General features: G+C 52.3%; 2 protein-coding genes across 2 annotated transcripts in view; both read left to right on the forward strand.

Moving 5' to 3' along the window:
* Nucleotides 1-6,670, forward strand: part of LOC133348674 (bromodomain-containing protein 4A-like) — a 43,040-nt gene extending 36,370 nt beyond the window's left edge. Inside the window, 3 exon segments of the mRNA XM_061561614.1 lie at nt 317-576; nt 2,409-2,667; nt 2,806-6,670. Of these exon segments, the coding sequence (XP_061417598.1) occupies nt 317-576; nt 2,409-2,667; nt 2,806-2,874 (588 nt within the window). The 3' untranslated portion in view covers nt 2,875-6,670.
* An 8,585-nt stretch (nt 6,671-15,255) lies between these two features.
* LOC133348503 (volume-regulated anion channel subunit LRRC8A-like) overlaps nt 15,256-21,566 on the forward strand; it is a 17,548-nt gene continuing 11,237 nt past the window's right edge. Inside the window, 1 exon segment of the mRNA XM_061561345.1 lies at nt 15,256-15,306. Within this exon segment, the coding sequence (XP_061417329.1) occupies nt 15,256-15,306 (51 nt within the window).

A 21,566-nucleotide genomic window follows, 5' to 3' on the forward strand; every position in this document is an offset into this window, starting at 1 on the left:
TGATGCTGGAGACTTCCACCAATCGGAGTGAGACCGACCCACTTCCACCAATCAGAACGAGACCAACTCGCTTCCATCACGAGACGTTTGCTTGGATGAGGATGTGCAGCTCGGAGTGTGAGCTGCTGTCGGTGTGTGACTGAGGGGGAGGTTGGTCTCTCCGTGTCATCTCTGTGTGTGTAACAAGTTTTCCCTTTTCTCCGTTCGCTATCCGATTGTTACTCTTGCAGTTGTGCAGCGCTTCGAGTCGTTTGGTTGCAACGTTTTAGCGCCGCGTGAATATTGTTGTGGTGCTGCCATGTTTGTTGGTCATCAGGATGTGAAAATAAAGAACATGGGTGGCTGGGCCAGCCTGGTGAAGATGGTCGCCCCGGTGGCCCCGTGTGGCGGCGGCGGCGGCGGTGGCGGCGGCGGAGGAGTCGGGGCAAGCGGGGGAGGAGGCCGAGCGGCCAACGAGAGCTTTGAGCAGTTCAAGAGGGCAGCGCGGGAGAAGGAGGAGCGCGAGAGGAGGGAGCGTGAGAGGGGGGAGTACAAGCGCATGCAGCTGCAGCACTCTGAGAAGGAGCAGCGACAAAGGTGATGGAGGGGAGGTGGAGGGGGGGAGTTTGCCACTTCCGCCTTGCACATTTCATTTACAGAGCCGCGGCCGCTGTATCTCAAGACGCGGCTCGCGAGTTCCCCGCATGCGTGTCGGTGCGTAACCCGGAGGAGACTCACGTGCGACATGCCGTGAACACCGAGGGCTCTCAGCAGTTTCAAAAACATTTCGCTCTACTCCCACATCCTAGGTCACCTTGCAGCAAAAGCCGCCTATACTCAACTAAAACTGAACAATTTTTTTATTTTAGCAGGTAAGGCCCACTGAGCTATACAGCTCTTTTTCAGAAGTGACCTGGCCACAAATGATAGCCCAACGAAGTGGCTTATCGTGTGGACATTTATAGTAGCAGCCAAATACTCTTAAACGCAAGTTGATTCTAAATCCATAATATAGTGTTTTTTGGGTTGGATCGCGAAAATATGAATGTCATTAAACCCGCCACCACCCGCCACAGCCAATTAGTAAGGTTTGTCACTTAAACAGAACGTGCCAATTTGTTACTCGTACAGCACACCGGTGTGTTGGAGAGCAAATCAACAACATTTACAATCTGAGTACAACGTTTCGCCGGTAATCACAGCGAGCTTCATCAGATATTGGTCGCAAAAGCCTACGTGAGTTAAATTTATTCTAAATGTGGAGAGGAAAAACCGGAGTACCTGGATAAAAATCCACGCAACCACGGGGAGAACAAGCAAACTCCAAATATACAGCAGGTGTCAGGGTTGGGATCGAACCCACAACCTCCTGTATATCGGACGAGAAAGTGAACGTCTCGTCACTGCGGCGCTTTGTTATCACCGAGTATACCCAGGCCATCTCCTATTCAAGTCCTCATCAGGCTTAGCCCTCTTCAATTTACAAGGTTGGGCCCGGTGACGGGGATTTCGTTGTTTTGGGCTTGTTCAGGAGACTGGGAAGTATGATTAAAATGGTGCTACCATGTCAAATCTGAATGTTGTCCGTTGGCACCGTTACGGCCCTGTGTTCAACAATGACAGGTTATAATAATATGATAATTAGTTTTTAACCCTTTTATCTGGCAACAAAACTGACACCTTTTTTACAAGGAGTCATGTTTGCATTGACCACAATACCTGCGGTCGGAATGCAAACAAAAAACACAACTCTGATAATGTATGCACTTTCCTTGAAATTGATTGGTCCACACCCGAGACAGCTTTTCTTAGAGCCTAGTCTCACATGGTGTTGGACCAGATGACGCCAAAAGGCGCACTCCTGACTCCTTGTAAAAAAGGTGTCAGTTTTGTTGCCAGATTAAAGGGTAAAAAAACAATTATCATATTTTGCTACTGGCAAAGGAGGTTCCAATGGTAATGGCAGGTTAGTGTCAGCAATTATAGCGGCAGTGTGCATTGCTTGTTGTGTTTAGTTCTTTCCCCACACCTCCGATTAGTACGGTTGGCTACGGCTACGCACAGTGAGAAAAAAGTTAAACAAACATACATTGCCTAATACAATGTCAATTGTGAAACTAACCATTTCCCTGCTGTGCTTTAAAGATGAGTTAGAATTGTAAATGCTCAGTATTTTGCAGATTGGGCAGTTGTAATATGTAACAGGAAGCTTCTCTCTAATCGGTCTTATCGTGATGTAGCCATTTAAAGATTTAACTTCGATATTAAAGATTATTAATCATAGAGTCCTTCCTCATTAACTAGGCTAACTGAGCATCGTGCTTGTGGCGTTATGCGTTTTGCCGTATGCTCGTGTGCGCACGCGCATGTTCTGGCCTGCGTGTTCCCTCTTGCTGATCCGTATGTGCGCACACGCGGTTTTTCCGCAGAGATCGGGATGAGGAGGAGTCTATGGAGTGTCCACGTGGGGCACAGGAGGTGACGAGGCTAGAGCAACAACAGCTCGAGAAGATTGAACTGGAGCACCACGTGCAGGCCATGCACACAGACATGGACATGCAGCAGCATCATCATCATCATCAGCAGCAGCAGCAGGCACCACATGATTTGCATAAGCAGCAGGCCGCGAAGGAGCGGGAGAGAGAGATCGCCAGGCAGCGGGAGCAGGAGAGGCGAAGGAGAGAGGCGGTGAGAATAATTGCGCTTCGTTGGAACGGTTTTATTTGCCCCAGAGAAAACTTGTCAATTGCACTCGTTAAAACCCGCGATGCTACGGCGGCCTGTTTTTTATTAATTGCATGTGCGTGTGTTTGTGTGTGCATGCAGCTGGCAGGAACCATTGATATGAATTTCCAAAAGGACCTCATGGCAACATTTGAAGAAAACCTCTTTTGATTTGCGAGTTACGGCCAACGGAGTCTGGAACCTGGACATGAGCTCCACTCTTGAACCGGGACACAAGCTCAGCTCGTGAAGCCGGACACAGGCTCAGCTCGTGAGCCGGGACATGGGCTCAGCTCGTGAACCGGGACACGAGATCCACTCGTGAAGCAGGACACGAGATCCGCTCGTGAAGACGATACAGCCGACCTGGTTATTCGCGAGGGGGCACAAACGTTATGCAACTCCGTCGGGAGGCATCGGACCGGACCGCCAACAGCCGATCAGAGGGCGTCTTACACTGACATTGCTCATAACCGAGTACCGTGATGGCGCCGCACATGGATTCGCAGTGTTTGGTTTGAGCAGCTTAGCCGCTGGGATGTAACCAAAATGTTTCCCCTTGAACATTGGAGTGATGTGTGCAGTCTCTGACCACTGACATGCGCAGACTTGCATCGTCGTAGGCTTTGATTTTCAGGTGTGCACTAAGATGTAAACGATGCCACATATGACTGCACTAACATATCAACTCCCATCAGAGCAGTGGGGAACAGCTGCAGCAGGTCGCAAGTCCCACGTGGAGGAGTGCCTCTGGAGCAGAGCGCTTTACAACCGGAGGGCAGCACATTTTGTGTGGTATTGTTGGTCCAGGGGGGGGTGAGTTAGGTGAAGTCGAAATTGAAGGGTGGATGGAGCGTTCTTGTCTTTAGGGCGGAGGGAAGCGGGTTTTGGTGATGGACACGTCTGTTCGAGGGAGGAAAGGGTTTGTAAGTTATTTTCCATTGCGAGAATCTCTGCAATGGCACGTCCACTTTTCTGCCACCAGAAATAAACGTTTTTTTATTTCGTTTAGACCACCCCCAAGTTTTATTTTGCAATCATGTTCCGTGAGTACACCTTCGAATGAGAGTCTTCTCTGCAAGGCTACATAAAACATGGTTACTTCTCCACCGGTGAATGCCAAGCAAACCAAAGTGTGTGTCCATAAGTGATCCTGTCCGGATATCGGCTGGCATTCATGGCCATTTAACAGGTGAAGAAAAGAAACATTCTTTTCTCACCGAGAATTTACTTCTACGATTCTTTGTGCAAAAGTTCCATGTACTATTGGGATGAGAAATTCATTGAATTTAGCATCTAATTCATGGAGCTCACGTCAGCGTGTGGATAAACACGCACGCGCCTACTAAGAACCTCGGCCTTTGGTTTGTCGCACCGTTGAGTCGCATAGCCCCCGCTGCCAGACTCACGGCTTCATTGGGACGCCTGGGCAGCAAGGACAATGGACCCCCACTCCCTACTGGAGCTGTGCACCGCAGTGGTTTTTGAACATGGGAGTGGCATCGTTGGGTTTTGTCGGCAGTCGGATGTCTACTATATGCACGGATCCTCCTTCACGTTGACTGCTCAGTGGCTCTTGAACCAATCACACCCGACTGCTCCCGTTGTCCTGTGTGAGCACGCTGCGACTTCACTCACCATGCGGTGCCTCTTTAAACGAACAACGCCACAGCTACGTTACCTTGACGGCCGCGCGTCGCCTTCTCAATCGAAATGGGGGCTGCGGTGTGTGATGTTATTTTTTGCACGTGTGCCACATCTCTCTGGCCTGGCCATCCACGTACATATCTTCATTGGCCATTCCACATTCCTAAGTCCACATTTGTATTATTGACTGCAACCCCCGTGTCTCGCTGTCCGCATTCGACCGCGCGCATTTTAATCTGGCCACTCGCTCACATTCATACTCGACCGAGATTCCCATTGGCACTTTGCGGATTCAAGTTAGGCTCGTGGCGGCTGTGGTGTGAAATATTTGTTTTAATCTTTAACTGCACGCTTAGAAAACGAAGCTGCCTCGTATGGGTTGCCTGTGCTACGGATTGCCGCCTGAGTTAACGCGAAGTGACTCGTAACGTAACCCAGCGAGTGTCCAATATGTGCGTGTAAGCTCCCCGCACCAGGTGGCCAGGTGGGATGGCTCGAGCCTTTCCAGATGTCGGCATTACAGAGCGTGGAGATTATGCGAATTCTGCGTTTGAAAAGAGAATGCGTTACATATTTTCAGCAGCTGGAATGGCAAATGCATTCCTCGTTAACAAGCACGCGTACAGCTGGGTCAGGCTGGCTCATTCATTACGTCTATTCAAATAGTCGACCCTTTGAATTAAATTGTCCCTTAATCTCTCTGGCTCCACAAGAGAGTACCCATTCTTATCACCTTGTTTCTAAGTCTCGTCAAACATTAATTTTACATTTGCTGTAATAACGGCCGTGTCTGAAGAAGTGGGACCGCGGCTGTGGTTGAAACCTGGAGGCGTTGGTGGAGATGACGTTGACGACGACGATGACGGCAGCGATGATGATGAGACCGAGGAGGGAGCTGCGAGGCTGTGGCATTGACTCCGTCCAGCTCTACTTGAAACCATTTATATTTTGAATCTCTTGATGGCGATGTCATTTTTTTTAATTTGTAAACATGTATGTTGGATTTTATGCCTTTTGACGTGGAGGTTTACTCGATCAGTTTTGGTTCCGTATTTTTGTGTCCATATTTCTCCCTGTTGCCCGGTCCAGCTCTCTCACTTGCCACCTGGCACGCTCGCTCCCTGTCTGGATGATTACCTGTTTCCCCTGGCGAGGTGTCCCAGTAATTATTTTTTTATGTTCCCCCCAATGTCTTTGTGATCCTTTGTCAAGGATCCATATTGCCCAAATTCACACACGGTATGGGGGGGGGGGGTGGTGGTTGAGCTGCTGACGGTTTAAATCCTGCGACGTGCAATTGCCGATTGATTTTTATCGTCCGTCTGTGTGATGATACTACTACGACTCTTGGAAGTGATGAAGACTTTCATCCCCTTACCTCTCAGCGTCTCACTGGCAGTTCATGCCGACAGGAATAGTCACCACGCACCGCTCCCCATGCCGCCCTTCCTCACCTTAACTGTGTATTTTGTTAGTTGATGAAAATTACTTGAACCTATTATAATCTTTACAAAGTAACCTTGAAAGGCACGTTTGAATAGCAAAGACAGTTCCTCCCCAAGTGTCAGTTTTTTTGAGATGGGCACGAGAGCGTCCGACATTGTGACACTCGCCAGCAGCACAGTCGCCCGCGTGGCATACTCAGTACCCACAGCGACTCGTTAAAACAAACAAAAACACATCCACAGGAATATAATGCGCACGATGTTCGGTTTTCTATGAAGGGGTGACGTGGGGTTCGAGTAGGGAGTGTGGAGCATCTTTGTCAAGTATTGTAAATGCTATTTCTGTTTCACACTGTGGGACTTATTCCAAACTGGTGGTTCAGTTGTGTTTTTTGTGGAAGCTGCAGGTTCCCACCCACCCGGTTTGCCAGCGATCGGCTGCCGGGGATGGCCGGGCCCCCACCGTGGACGACTGCGCGCACACAATGCCCTCACCCTTGCACCCCAGACGCATGTGCGCGGTGTTAATGAAGCCGTGGTGGTTGGGGGGGGGGATCACAGGTCGTTGAGGATCGGAGGAGGCCTTCGGCTGAGCTCTGTGACCTCGCTTTGAATGAGGCGTTGAGCAAGCGAGGGGTGGGGTGGGGGGTGAATCCGCTCAACCCCCCCCCCCCCACTCTGCGCTGATCATGGCTCCTTGCGGACGAAGGTGAACGGCCACTGGCCGAGAAGCGGACGAGCGGCGTCCTTCGGGAGGAGGAGGAGGGGGGGGGAATCCCAATTCCGTACGACGGCGATTGCCTTTTGGTGTGGAGCTGTTGGTCTGTAGGGATCGTGGTTTGTTGCGAGGTTACTTGGCGGGACTTTGTAAAATAAAGTGCATCAAAATGTCGTCGTGCCCTGCCGGTGGTGGTGTTGCAGAAGATCGTTCGGAGGTAACGCTCTACAGCCGAGGGGGGGGGGGGGGGCACGTACTGATGAGACGTCGCGTACCTCCAAAGCACTTTGTGGTCGTGCTCCGCTGTTAACATTTCCACGCAGAGAGTGAGCGTGTCTCTTCCACAGAGAGTGTAGCATCTCACCCACGTACATCTCAAACCCTGGCCTGTGCCGAACGGTCCACTGTTTCGAACATTCATTGTTTCTATTGTGTTTTACAGCCACACGGTGGTCTTGACGAACACGTTGAGTCTTCTATCTGTGCACCGCTACCAACGCAGCTGTTCGTTCGCATTCATGCGTCGGTCATCAGGCCAAGACTGGCGGATGAGCGGATCCGCTGAGAATCATGAGCGATGAATCCTCATTACCCGATACCCCATTGTTAGCCGGCCTGTGCCGCGTATTTTTGCTGCTGCGAGGCTGTGTTCTTGGGGCAAACCGATTGGGGGCTTTAAACGCTCAAAGAGAGATCCGTCTGCAACTCGCCGTCGGTTGAGTTTCCACGATTGTTCGACTGCAATGGGCTGCAGAGCCGCAGAGTTTGGATAGCAAAAAAAATATCGGCAAGTCGCCAAATCTGGTAAGCGCGGTCAAAATGCGCTGAATGCAATCAGGGCACGGGCAAGGCGTGGCTGTCCCGAGCACAAGGATGTCCACCGACCTCGGCGAGGTCACTGGCTAGACGCGCAACAGCTATCCTCGTTATTGGGTCGCGCTCGTTGCACACACACTGCTCGCCACCAGTGAACCACCAAATACCTCGCTGATCTTGTCAAGCAGCATAAACCACCACGCGCATTCTGGTCATCAGCGCAGCAGCAGCAGCGGATTTTTGGCTAACCGTCGAAAAAAGACGGTTATCGCATCGCGTGCTTCTGCGGCCGTCTGGAACGCTCTTCCGATATTAGGAAGCCACTGGAGCGATGCACTTTTAAATAATCTATATTGACAAACTAATTTCTTGAGATCTGCTTTTTGTGTTTAGTTTTGCACTTCCTCGCACCTCTTGATTAGCGCGGTTGGCTACGCACGGTGTGAAAGAAGTTCAACATGCATCCATCAGCACGTCATACAACGAGAATTCCTATGCAACGTAGGAGTGCCGCTCATCACGGGTTCACGGTTCGATCCCAGGGGCCGCCCTGGTTATTACTGCGGGTCTTGTTAATCCTAATAATGCCATGATAATAATACTACTATATACGCGGTTTGCTTCACAATGGACGATAACAGATTGCGGTGACACGAAGAGTGTGGGGGGCTCGTGTGTCGGCGTCAATTTGCCAAACTTGAACGATGACACGGCACATTCATCAAACCCGGGGGGTTCGGCACAGCGGCCCGCGACGTTAGACCCTCCTGGCGAAGTCGTGAGACTCGGTGAGGTTTTCCCCTGGGCAAGAACAAAACCAAACAATCTCACTCATGACTTATTGCTCCCGAGTGCTCATCTATTGCTTGTTAACTCGCACTCGATGGAGATATAAACAGTGGTATTACACAAAGACGAAGATCCCCATCCTGTGTAGCCTTAAAACACTGTTGGGCACTGCCACACGAGAAGATCGGTGGCCAGCAACCACGCCGGGCCACCTTTGTCTCCCCAGGCGCGATGTTTACTCCACACCAGGTACTCATTTGAGGCCAAGTCGTTCTAGGGTAGGCCCAGGAGCGATTCAGATAATCGTCACCGGTGTTGGCCGTGAACAGGAATTGAACTGGGGTGGCGGGTTTTCGTAGGGCAGCGTAGCGCGCTGGCCACTGCATCCACACACGCGCTTCCATCTAGCGGCGATTGATGGCCATTTGTTCTGTGTCGCTACGTGGTATGGCAGGCCGTCTAATATTCTTTGGTTCTTTCGGTGAAGTCACGTAGATAGGACGTTTCGATCACAACACAAGCGATCGTCTTCAGGAGGAAAGAGGGGGAGGTCACCGGAGTCAACCGTTTCTAAAAGGTTTAAAAAAAGTGGGCGTGGCACACGAGCTCCGGCGGTGGAAGCATGGGACATGCAGTGCCAACAAAACGTCCTGGTGTCAGAACGAAGTGGGCAGGGCATATGTGCCCTGGAGTAAGGTAACAAGAAAACACAAATCAAATCATGACCTGACCTGTGCTCCCTTGACAAGAGAACACATCAAGTTATGACCCAAAGTGGTTGATGACATCTTTCCAATGATTACTGAGTTTGTAGCCATCTTCTCGGTTGAAATTATGTCTGTGTCGATATATGGATGGCTTCATGAACAAATCTTTGTTGAGCCAGCCGCATTAAAAAAATGATCAGCCACGGCAGAAGTATTGGTCCTACCGTGTTTCAAATCTGCCTTATGCTCATGAACACAGTCCAAGACATGTTGCTTAGTTTCCCCAATGTAACTGCTGCCGCAAATACAGCTTAGTTTGTAGACACCGGGATATTGCATGTCAGGGATATTGTCCTTCACAGATGGGATCATGTCACGAATTTTATGTACTGTTTTAAATCAGACCTGGATCTTGTGTTTGTTCATTATTTTGGAAATATTTTTGGTTGCCCCTGCTATGTATGGCAAGGTGATGGTTTTGATTGGATCCTCAGATGACTCCTTCCTCACGGTCGGGGTGATGGCTTTGCGGATTGTGTAGTCAGAATATCCATTCGCCTTGAGAGCCTGGTGTACGTGTTTGAGTTCACTGGTTATGTGTTCATGGTTGGAGATACATTGAGCTCTGTGGTGTAGAGTTTTGATGAGGGAATTCTTCTGGGATGGATGGTGGTGGGAGTCAGTTTTTTTGGTAGGCATCAGTATGGGTGGCTTTCCTGTAGACATAATAACTCATTGAGCCATCTGGTCTCTTTTAATAGGACATCCAAGAAAGGTAGCATGCCATCCTTTTCTACCTCCATGGTGAATTTGTTGGCTGGATGTATGGAATTGATGTGGTTGAGGAAATGGTTCAGAGCCGGTTGGCCATGTGGCCAGATGACGAACGTGTCATCCACGTACCTCTTCCACAAGGACGGGCGTAGAGTGGATGCCTGAATGGCATCCGTCTCAAATTTTTCCATGAAAACATTGGCTACAACCGGAGATAAGGGAGAACCCATTGGGGTGCCTTCAGTTTGTTTGTAAAATGTTCCATTCCAGGTGAAGTATGTATTGGTGAGGCAGTGTTTCACCAGGGCCGGTACATCAGCATTCAATCTTTGTTGGACCAAATCTTCAATGATTGCAATGGTATCGGGCACAGGGACTTTGGTGAACAAAGAAACTACATCGAAACTAACGAGCAAATCACCTGGGGACAGTGAGATGTCCTTAATTGACGATACCAGGTGAGCTGAGTTAAGTACAGAAGAGGTGGTCTTACCAGTGAATGGCTGCAAGGTCTCAGATATCGGGCCAGTTTGTAGGTGGGTGAGCCAATGGTGGAGACGATGGGACGAAGGGGGTGACCTTCTTTATGTATTTTTGGTAAGCCATATGATCTGGGTGGTCTAGCAGCAGAAGGTTTTAAGGAAAACCGTTTGTTCTGTTAAATTAATGAAGCTGAATCAGTGATGATACTGTTCGTTTTTGTAACGAGGCTGTTGGTGGGATCTATTTAAATTTTGTGTAGCTACCATCATTAAGTAGGTCCTGAATTTTGTTGTACACGGTTTTGTCCATGATGACCGTGGCATTGCCCTTGTCGGCTGAGAAGATGACGATATCATCCATCTTTTTCAATTGAGATAACTCAAAACGCTCATCCATACTGATGTTGCTGACTGGTATCTTAGCGCTTTTGAGGGTTGCAGCGATTTCAGATCTTGTCACGTCTGCATTGATGTGTCCCAAAGCCTTAAGGGCTACATCGACCTGGGCAATGGTGTCATCCACTGGTATGTGTTTGGGCGCAACTGCGAAGTTCAGCCCTTTAGCCAGAACCGATTTTAGACCATCGGAAATTGGACTATTACTCAGATTAATAACAACCTTTTAACGTGTGGATCTGGTTTCTTCTTGGAAAGGAGGTTGAACTTGGAAATCAGGTTATCTTTACATTTGTAGTGCCGTAGATGGGCCACACTTACCGGCAGTGGTGGACAGGGCCCATCTGCAGGTACCAGGGTCCCCCAGGGGAGGGGCCACTGTGCCAGCCCAAGTTGGGGGTGGCTGCTGGGGCTCAGGATCTTAGGCAGCTAAGCCTTCGGTGCCAGGGCCTCAGGATCCCAGACAGCTAATCCCCTTGGCGCCACCAACGGGGGGCTGCAGGGGATCTAGGATCCCACGCAACCCCAACCCTCGATGGGCAAGGGGGATAAAAGGGCCACTCCCCAGCTGATCGGGACCAGTAGCAGCTCAAGACCCAAGACCAGCCAGCTTAGGACCCTGGACCCCCTCGCCCCGCTTGTCCTTGTAAGGGCCGGGACGCTGTGCGGGCCAGTGGTGGGACTCTGGGACTCCCGGCTCTACGTCCTTTTAAAGGCGAGTTCCGAGGAAGCCAGAGTCTAGACCCACACCTTGGCTGGGTCGGATCAGGTAGCCTCCCCTAGGGTAATTGTAGCCGGAGGACCCGAGAGCGTAGCCAGAGTCAGGCACGCTAGGAGTAGGCTGTGTCCCTAGGCTGTAACAGTGTATCACGATTGTTGGAGTGTTGTATTGAAATATAAAAGTTACCTCTACAAGTGTCTCTGGAACCCATTACACATTTAGCTGACATAGCGGCTGATGAAGCAGTCATGTTATCTACATGTTCCCAATCAGATGTAGACATTTTTTCCCGTCAATGTTACGTGTGATTTCAAGAGTGTCTTGTCCACATCTAGTTCAGTACGGATCAGTCTAATTCTCTCTAAGATCAGGGCCAAGCCAGCCCTGAATAAAATTCGTTTGGCATTAGGAGATGTGACAGCAGCGGAGGTCATACCCATCTCCTTCACACTGACCTCTGCTGCTGAGGACAAGAGTGAAGACATCTCGCCGCTGCGACTCAAGCCGTCAACGGACCTCAACCCTCACGAGTCGCCGGGCGGGTGATGATTGATCCCATCGCCCGGGACAGACGAGTGAGTGGGCCGGAGGGAGTGTGAGAAGCTGCGGACAAGCCTCTGTGTAGGAAGACGCTGAGTGCGACTAAGCTGTGTAGGGGAGAGAGACACTGGGAGTAGAGCTGCCGAGGGCAGGACAGTTGAGGTGTAACGTAGAGACGAGTGGAAGAATTTAGGTCTAAGTGACCGTGTAGATCGTTCTAGGAGTGCCTACAACTGGTGCAAGAATAGGTTAATAAAGTGTAAAGCAGGTGACTTGTTACAGCGTGTCTGTCTGAGTGATTTTCAAGACAACAACAACCGCCATTCGTCACTAAGTGGCGGTGACGTCACCACGACGCTTGTGCCAGGCCATGTGCACCTTGAGGCCACGTGAAGTGTCGAACGCCCGCTGGCAGGAGGTCACGGGGCAGACCCAGGTGCCAGATACAGACAATTTCACCAAGAAGATGGGTACAAACTCAGCAATCATTGGAAAGATGTCGTCAACCACTTTGGGTCATCACTTGATTTGCGTTCTCTTGTCAAGGGAGCACAGGTCAAGGCATCACTTGATTTGTGTTTTCTTGTTAGGGGCCGTCCATAAATGACGTCACGCACCTAGGGGGGGCAGGGTCAGACATTTGTGACGATGTGTGACGAGGGGGGGGGGGTTGAGAAATGTGACGTCACATCAAAATGCGCAACTTTAAATCAATATAGACAACACGTTCTACTTAATTAAATAGACGTTTTTTTATAAATGTTTTCTCCTACAACATCAGAGTGCAGCGCCACATTAAATACGCACTACAATGACAACTCTGATGTAAAACCTACGACCCGAGGACCTCGCTGTCACCGTCCCAGCTTGCTAGGCTATGGCAGACAAACCCCGGGTTTAAAGGGTGGGGTCAGTTCTGCGCAGACCGCACTGCACTTTAAAGCTCCATTGCGCAGGCAAGAAGGAAATCTTCACGTCTACTCCCCCCCCCCACCCCCCGGTCTCACTAAGTCTTGTAGCAATGGGAAAGGGGCGAACTCGGCAGGTGTAAGATGATGACACTTGCAGCCGCAGTCTCAATCCTGCATGCAGGCGGCTCAGGCACTAGTGGTCGTCTGATGATGATCTGGAGACGACATCATCACCCGGCAGCACCCTGAGCGACCAAGCAGCCTTTTCTAGGGACAGCACTGCTTGCTCCACACGGAGAGGGGCCTAGAAAAGGTGGCCTAAACAAAGCTCGTCTCCTCCTCCCTTAGTTGGCTTACCGCGGTCAACGAGCATCTTCATACGCGGTCGAACTATATCAAAGAATCAAACGGCGCATCCCACTCGCCTTAAAAGGTGGGAAAGGACTCAAACTGGCATGCTGGAACATCAGAACCATGCTAGACTCAGCTGACAGCACTCGACCTGAGCGACGATCTGCTCTAATTGCACACGAACTCGCTCTGCTGGATGTTGACATCGCCGCCCTCAGCGAAATCCACTTTTCAGAGGAAGGGAGTCTGAGGGAGCATTGCGCAGGTTACACTCTCTACTGGTCAGGCAAACCAGCTACAGAGAGACGCCGTTCAGATGTCGGCTTCATGATCAGGGACTCTATCGATATCAAGCTTGAAAGCCTGCCAACCGGCCACTCTGACCGCATCATCTCAATGCGTCTACCACTTCGTGACCAGCAACACGCAACGCTGCTCAGTGTGTACGCTCCAACTCTCCAGGCAGATCCTGCTGACAAAGACAAGTTTTACTCCGACCTATGCACCCTTTTGCAGGATGTCCCAGTTGACGACAAGATTGTCATCCTTGGCGACTTCAACGCCAGAGTGGGCAGAGACTCGGACACCTGGAAAGGCGTACTTGGAAGGCACGGTGTGGGCAGCTGCAACGACAATGGATGCTTGTTGCTTGAACTCTGCGCGGAACAGCAGCTTTCCATTACCAACACCATCTTCCAGCAGAAAGAGAGTCTGAAGACAACCTGGATGCACCCTCGGTCAAAACATTGGCATTTCATAGACTACATCCTAGTGCGCCAGCGTGACCTAAAATATGTCTTTCACACCACAATAATGCCCAGCGCCGAGTTTCACACAGACCACCATCTTGTCCGCTGCAAACTCAGCTTCCACTTTAAGCCCAGACCAAGGAAAGGAGGCGCCCCGAGGAAGAAGCTCAAAGTCTGCAGCCTTCAGTCTGCCGCGGTCAAAGCAGATTTCCAGAAAAGCCTACGATCTAGGCTAGAGGAACCGAGCTGCCTAGCAAACTCGCCTCTGGTTCCTGAAGTGCTGTGGGACCACATCAAAACTGTTGTTCTGCAAACATCTGAAGATACCCTCGGATTCTCCACGAAGAAAAACAGATTGGTTCGATGAGAACAACTTAGAAGTCCAGGAGCTGCTGTCAAAGAAGAGATCAGCACACCAGGCCCACCTGGCCCGACCATCCTGCCTGCACAAAAAAGCAGCCTTCCGCCTGGAATGCAGCACCCTCCAGCGCAAGCTTCGAGAGATTCAAAACGAGTGGTGGACCAACCTCGCAGTAAGAACTCAGGTTTGCGCTGATACTGGCGACTACAGGGGATTCTACGAAGCTCTAAAAGCGGTACATGGCCCCTCGTACCAAATCCTGAGCCCCCTCCGGAGTGCAGACGGGAAAGAACTGCTCACCGAAAAGGACTCAATCCTGAACCGCTGGTCTGAGCACTTCTCCACGCTCTTCAATGCTAGCCGCTCAGTCCAAGAACCAGCGATTGACCGCATCCCACAACAACCAGTGAAAACCGAACTGGATGTGGCACCAACATTACAAGAGACTGAGGAAGCCATTAAACAGCTGACGAGAGTGGTAAAGCTGCAGGAGTTGATGGCATCCCTCCTAAAGTATGGAAGAACGGAGGCCCAGCACTGCACACCAAACTCCACGAATTATTTGTCTGCTGCTGGGAGCAGGGTAAACTCCCTCAAGACCTCAAAGATGCAGTCATCATCACCCTGTACAAGAACAAAGGAGAGAACTCAGACTGTTCCAATTATCGTGGCATAACACTTCTGTCCGTCGCCGGCAAAATCCTCGCAAGAGTACTGCTGAATAGACTGGTACCTCCAGGCATGGTCCTTGTGGTTCCTCAGGGTGTCCTGTTGGTGAAACCGGACCATGTAGGAGTAGAGCACCTTCCTCTTTACATTTTCGAAGGCCACCTGTAGGTTTTCCAACCGGCACAGGTTGTGATCCGCCTTCGCTTGTCGGCATTGGCGATGCAAGTGGCACGACGGAGAGCTCCGGTGGAGGGGGACCGAGAGGGGCCTCGTCATCCCCAACGCCGATGGGAGGCGTTCTCCCCACTGCCGCTGAGAAGGCTCCCTTGGCTTCGGCCAGGATCCAGGCAGCCACCCGGAGCGACTGCAGCCCTGTCTTTGCGGCCATGTCTGCTGGTCCGAGCCACCGGCCCCGTGTTCCAGGCTCCACCAGATCTCCCATCCTGGTGATCCGCGCATTGGTGAGGCGCCTCTCCATGCCGGGGGTGGCGGTGGTGGATGGCAGCTTTGTCTGTGGGTTCCTGAGGGTCGGTTCTCTCTCCCCCAGTGTCTCTCTCCCCCAGTGTCTCTCTCCCAGTGTCTCTCTCCCCCAGTGTGTCTCTCCCAGTGTGTCTCTCCCAGTGTCTCTCTCCCCCAGTGTCTCTCTCCCCCAGTGTCTCTCTCCCAGTGTCTCTCTCCCCCAGTGTGTCTCTCCCAGTGTCTCTCTCCCAGTGTCTCTCTCCCAGTGTCTCTCTCCCCCAGTGTCTCTCTCCCCCAGTGTCTCTCTCCCAGTGTCTCTATCCCCCCAGTGTGTCTCTCCCCCAGTGTGTCTCTCCCAGTGTCTCTCTCTCCCAGTGTCTCTCCCCCAGTGTCTCTCTCCCCCAGTGTCTCTCTCCCCCAGTGTATCTCTCTCCCAGTGTGTCTCTCCCCCAGTGTCTCTCTCCCAGTGTGTCTCTCCCAGTGTCTCTCTCCCCCAGTGTCTCTCTCTCCCAGTGTCTCTCTCTCCCAGTGTCTCTCTCCCCCAGTGTCTCTCTCCCCCAGTGTCTCTCTCCCAGTGTATCTCTCCCCCAGTGTGTCTCTCCCAGTGTCTCTCTCCCAGTGTCTCTCTCCCCCAGTGTCTCTCTCCCCCAGTGTCTCTCTCCCAGTGTCTCTCTCCCAGTGTCTCTCTCCCCCAGTGTGTCTCTCCCAGTGTCTCTCTCCCAGTGTCTCTCTCCCAGTGTCTCTCTCCCCCAGTGTCTCTCTCCCCCAGTGCCTCTCTCCCAGTGTCTCTCTCCCCCAGTGTGTCTCTCCCAGTGTCTCTATCCCCCCAGTGTGTCTCTCCCCCAGTGTGTCTCTCCCAGTGTCTCTCTCTCCCAGTGTCTCTATCCCCCCAGTGTGTCTCTCCCCCAGTGTGTCTCTCCCAGTGTCTCTCTCTCCCAGTGTCTCTCCCCCAGTGTCTCTCTCCCCCAGTGTCTCTCTCCCCCAGTGTATCTCTCTCCCAGTGTGTCTCTCCCAGTGTCTCTCTCCCAGTGTCTCTCTCCCCCAGTGTCTCTCTCCCCCAGTGTCTCTCTCCCAGTGTCTCTATCCCCCCAGTGTGTCTCTCCCCCAGTGTGTCTCTCCCAGTGTCTCTCTCTCCCAGTGTCTCTCCCCCAGTGTCTCTCTCCCCCAGTGTCTCTCTCCCCCAGTGTCTCTCTCCCCCAGTGTCTCTCCCCACAGTGTCTCTCTCCCCCAGTGTCTCTCCCCCAGTGTCTCTCTCCCCCAGTGTCTCTCTCCCAGTGTCTCTCTCCCCCAGTGTCTCTCTCCCCCAGTGTCTCTCTCCCAGTGTCTCTCTCCCCCAGTGTGTCTCTCCCAGTGTCTCTCTCCCAGTGTCTCTCTCCCCCAGTGTCTCTCTCCCCCAGTGTCTCTCTCCCAGTGTCTCTCTCCCCCAGTGTGTCTCTCCCAGTGTCTCTCTCCCAGTGTCTCTCTCTCAGTGTCTCTCTCCCCCAGTGTCTCTCTCCCCCAGTGTCTCTCTCCCAGTGTCTCTATCCCCCCAGTGTGTCTCTCCCCCAGTGTGTCTCTCCCAGTGTCTCTCTCTCCCAGTGTCTCTATCCCCCCAGTGTGTCTCTCCCCCAGTGCGTCTCTCCCAGTGTCTCTCTCTCCCAGTGTCTCTCTCCCCCCAGTGTCTCTCCCCCAGTGTCTCTCTCCCCCAGTGTCTCTCTCCCAGTGTATCTCTCTCCCAGTGTGTCTCTCCCCCAGTGTCTCTCTCCCAGTGTGTCTCTCCCAGTGTCTCTCTCCCCCAGTGTCTCTCTCTCCCAGTGTTTCTCTCTCCCAGTGTCTCTCTCCCCCAGTGTCTCTCTCCCCCAGTGTCTCTCTCCCAGTGTCTCTCTCCCCCAGTGTGTCTCTCCCAGTGTCTCTCTCTCCCAGTGTCTCTCCCCCAGTGTCTCTCTCCCCCAGTGTCTCTCTCCCCCAGTGTATCTCTCTCCCAGTGTGTCTCTCCCAGTGTCTCTCTCCCAGTGTCTCTCTCCCCCAGTGTCTCTCTCCCCCAGTGTCTCTCTCCCAGTGTCTCTATCCCCCCAGTGTGTCTCTCCCCCAGTGTGTCTCTCCCAGTGTCTCTCTCTCCCAGTGTCTCTCCCCCAGTGTCTCTCTCCCCCAGTGTCTCTCTCCCCCAGTGTATCTCTCTCCCAGTGTGTCTCTCCCCCAGTGTCTCTCTCCCAGTGTGTCTCTCCCAGTGTCTCTCTCCCCCAGTGTCTCTCTCTCCCAGTGTCTCTCTCTCCCAGTGTCTCTCTCCCCCAGTGTCTCTCTCCCCCAGTGTCTCTCTCCCAGTGTCTCTCTCCCCCAGTGTGTCTCTCCCAGTGTCTCTCTCTCCCAGTGTCTCTCCCCCAGTGTCTCTCTCCCCCAGTGTCTCTCTCCCCCAGTGTATCTCTCTCCCAGTGTGTCTCTCCCAGTGTCTCTCTCCCAGTGTCTCTCTCCCCCAGTGTCTCTCTCCCCCAGTGTCTCTCTCCCAGTGTCTCTATCCCCCCAGTGTGTCTCTCCCCCAGTGTGTCTCTCCCAGTGTCTCTCTCTCCCAGTGTATCTCTCTCCCAGTGTGTCTCTCCCCCAGTGTCTCTCTCCCAGTGTGTCTCTCCCAGTGTCTCTCTCCCCCAGTGTCTCTCTCTCCCAGTGTCTCTCTCTCCCAGTGTCTCTCTCCCCCAGTGTCTCTCAACCCCAATCGATTCCGATTTCGACTTCACCGTCCCGCGATTCGCACCACCACTGATTCTTTCGACTCCGCTCCTTGGGAAATCCGATTCCGATCCACGGGTTGTGACCTCGATTCTCGTCGCGATTCCTCGGGCCTCCTCGCTCCGCGCCCCGGCCTGGGACCCCGCTCCTCCCTCCTCCTCCACCTCGTCTCCCTCCTCCACCTCCACCTCGTCTCCCTCCTCCATCCACCTCCACCTCGTCTCCCTCCTCCACCTCGTCTCCCTCCTCCACCACCACCTCGTCTCCTTCCTCCACCACCTCCACCTCCTCGTCTCCCTCCTCCACCTCGTCTCCCTCCTCCATCCACCTCCACCACCTCCACCTCGTCTCCCTCCTCCACCTCCTCGTCTCCCTCCTCCACCTCCACCTCGTCTCCCTCCTCCACCTCCACCTCGTCTCCCTCCTCCACCTCCACCTCGTCTCCCTCCTCCACCACCTCCACTCCCACCACCTCGTCTCCCTCCACCTCTCCTCATCCGGCGGCGAGGTAAGAGTTACTGTCCATGTTGTGTAGTGGGTTGTGTGTTGTGTGTTGGGTTGTGGGTTGTGTAGTGTGTTGTGTAGTGTGTTGTGTAGTGTGTTGTGTGGTGGGTTGTGTGTTGGGTCGTGTGTTGGGTTGTGGGTGTGTAGTGGGTTGTGTGTTGGGTTGTGTAGTGTGTTGTGTGTTGGGTTGTGTGTTGGGTTGTGTGTTGTGTAGTGTGTTGTGTGTTGGGTTGTGTGTTGGGTTGTGGGTGTGTAGTGGGTTGTGTAGTGTGTTGTGTAGTGTGTTGTGTGTTGGGTTGTGTGTTGGGTTGTGTGGTGGGTTGTGTGTTGTGTTGTGGGTTGTGTGTTTGGTTGTGTAGTGTGTTGTGTAGTGTGTTGTGTGTTGGGTTGTGTGTTGGGTTGTGTGTTGGGTTGTGTGGTGGGTTGTGTGTTGTGTAGTGGGTTGTGTGTTGGGTTGTGTAGTGTGTTGTGTAGTGTGTTGTGTGTTGGGTTGTGTGTTGGGTTGTGTGTTGGGTTGTGTGTTGTGTTGTGGGTTGTGTGTTGGGTTGTGGGTTGTGTGTTGTGTACTGGGTTGTGGGTTGTGTGTTCGGTTGTGTGTTGGGTTGTAGGTTGGGTTGTAGGTTGTGTAGTGGGTTGTGTGTTGTGTAGTGTGTTGGGTTGTGGGTTGTGGGTGTGTAGTGGGTTGTGTGTTGGGTTGTGTAGTGTGTTGTGTGTTGGGCTGTGTGTTGGGTTGTAGGTTGTGTAGTGGGTTGTGTGTTGTGTAGTGTGTTGTGTAGTGTGTTGTGTGTTGGGTTGTGTGTTGGGTTGTGGGTGTGTAGTGGGTTGTGTGTTGGGTTGTGTAGTGTGTTGTGTAGTGTATTGTGTGTTGTGTAGTGTGTTGTGTAGTGTGTTGTGTGTTGGGTTGTGTGTTTGGTTGTGGGTGTGTAGTGGGTTGTGTAGTGTGTTGTGTAGTGTGTTGTGTGTTGGGTTGTGTGTTGGGTTGTGTGTTGGGTTGTGTGGTGGGTTGTGTGTTGTGTTGTGGGTTGTGTGTTGGGTTGTGTAGTGTGTTGTGTAGTGTGTTGTGTGTTGGGTTGTGTGTTGGGTTGTGGGTGTGTAGTGGGTTGTGTGTTGGGTTGTGTAGTGTGTTGTGTAGTGTGTTGTGTGTTGGGTTGTGTGTTGGGTTGTGTGTTGTGTTGTGGGTTGTGTGTTGGGTTGTGGGTTGTGGGTTGTGTGTTGTGTACTGGGTTGTGGGTTGTGTGTTCGGTTGTGTGTTGGGTTGTGTGTTGTGTAGTGTGTTGGGTTGTGGGTTGTGTAGTGGGTTGTGTGTTGGGTTGTGTGTTGTGGGTTGGGTTGTGTGTTGGGTTGTGTGTTGGGTTGTAGGTTGTGTAGTGGGTTGTGTGTTGGGTTGTGTGTTGTGGGTTGGGTTGTGTGTTGGGTTGTGTGTTGGGTTGTAGGTTGGGTTGTGTGTTGGGTTGTGGGTTGTGTAGTGGGTTGTGTGTTGGGTTGTGGGTTGTGTAGTGGGTTGTGTGTTGGGTTGTGTGTTGTGGGTTGGGTTGTGTGTTGGGTTGTGTGTTGTGGGTTGGGTTGTGTGTTGGGTTGTGTGTTGTGGGTTGGGTTGTGTGTTGGGTTGTGGGTTTGGAATGTGTACAGTAGTTGGTTGTTAGTGTTATGTACAGTACTGTTTGTGTGTTATGTCCAGTACTGGGTTGTGTGTGTGTTATGTACTTGGTTGTGTATATGCTGTGGTCTGAGTTGTGTATGTACAGTGTTGTGTGTGTTATGTACAGTGTTGTGTGTGTGTAGTGGTAGTGTAGTTGTTAGCGCTACGCTGCGCTACGAACCCGGCGACCCGAGTTCGATTCCCGCTCACGGCCACCACCGGTGACGATTATCTGAACCGGTCCTGGGCCTCCCCTAGGTCGACTCGGCCTAAAATGAGTCGCCGGGTGCTGTGTGCCAAACAGTCACCACTGGGGAGACAAAGGCGGCCGGGCGTGGTTGCTGGGGAGATGTTTGTGTGCTCTGTGCTGCTGCTGTTGTTGTTCTGCGCGGCTGGACAAGAGCGCTGAGAAGCCTCATTAATCCCACGGGGCGTGGCTGTTGACAGCGCGAGGCTTGGTGGGGCTTCTTGCCCGTGACGTGTGTGAGTGAGACGTGTGTGACGTGTTGACACGTGATGACGTGTGTGACGTAGTGTGAGTGTGTGAGTGTGAGTGTGAGACGTGTGTGAGTGTGAACGTGTGTGAGTGTGACGTGTGTGAGTGTGACGTGTGAGTGTGACGTGTGACGTGTGTGTGTGTGTGACGTGTGTGAGTGTGACGTGTGTGAGTGTGAGACGTGTGTGAGTGAGACGTGTGTGACGTGTGACGTGTGAGGGTACGTGTGTGAGTGAGACGTGTGTGAGTGTGTACGTGTGTGAGTGTGACGTGTGTGACGTGTGTGAGTGTGACGTGTGTGAGTGAGACGTGTGTGAGTGTGACGTGTGTGAGTGTGACGTGTGTGAGTGTGACGTGTGTGAGTGAGACGTGTGTGAGTGGTGAGACGTGTGGGTGTGAGTGTGTGAGGGACGTGTGTGAGTGTGACGTGTGTGAGTGTGACGTGTGTGAGTGTGACGTGTGTGAGTGTGTGTGTGTGACGTGTGTGAGTGAGACGTGTGTGAGTGTGAGACGTGTGTGAGTGTGACGTGTGTGAGTGTGACGTGTGAGTGAGACGTGTGTGAGTGAGACGTGTGTGAGTGTGACGTGTGTGAGTGAGACGTGTGTGAGTGTGACGTGTGTGTGTGTGTGAGTGAGACGTGTGTGAGTGAGACGTGTGTGAGTGTGACGTGTGTGAGTGAGACGTGTGTGAGTGAGACGTGTGTGAGTGAGACGTGTGTGAGTGTGACGTGTGTGAGTGTGACGTGTGTGAGTGGAGACGTGTGTGAGTGTGAGACGTGTGTGAGTGTGACGTGTGTGAGTGAGACGTGTGTGAGTGTGACGTGCGTGAGTGTGACGTGTGAGTGTGACGTGCGTGAGTGTGAGTGTGTGAGTGTGACGTGTGTGAGTGTGACGTGTGTGAGTGTGACGTGTGTGAGTGTGACGTGTGTGTAGTGGACGTGTGTGAGTGAGACGTGTGTGAGTGAGACGTGTGTGAGTGTGACGTGTGT

The sequence above is a fragment of the Lethenteron reissneri genome, chromosome 27 (genome assembly GCF_015708825.2).
Source record: "Lethenteron reissneri isolate LAM-NWPU_2019-01 chromosome 27, ASM1570882v1, whole genome shotgun sequence".
Lineage (NCBI taxonomy): Eukaryota > Metazoa > Chordata > Hyperoartia > Petromyzontiformes > Petromyzontidae > Lethenteron > Lethenteron reissneri.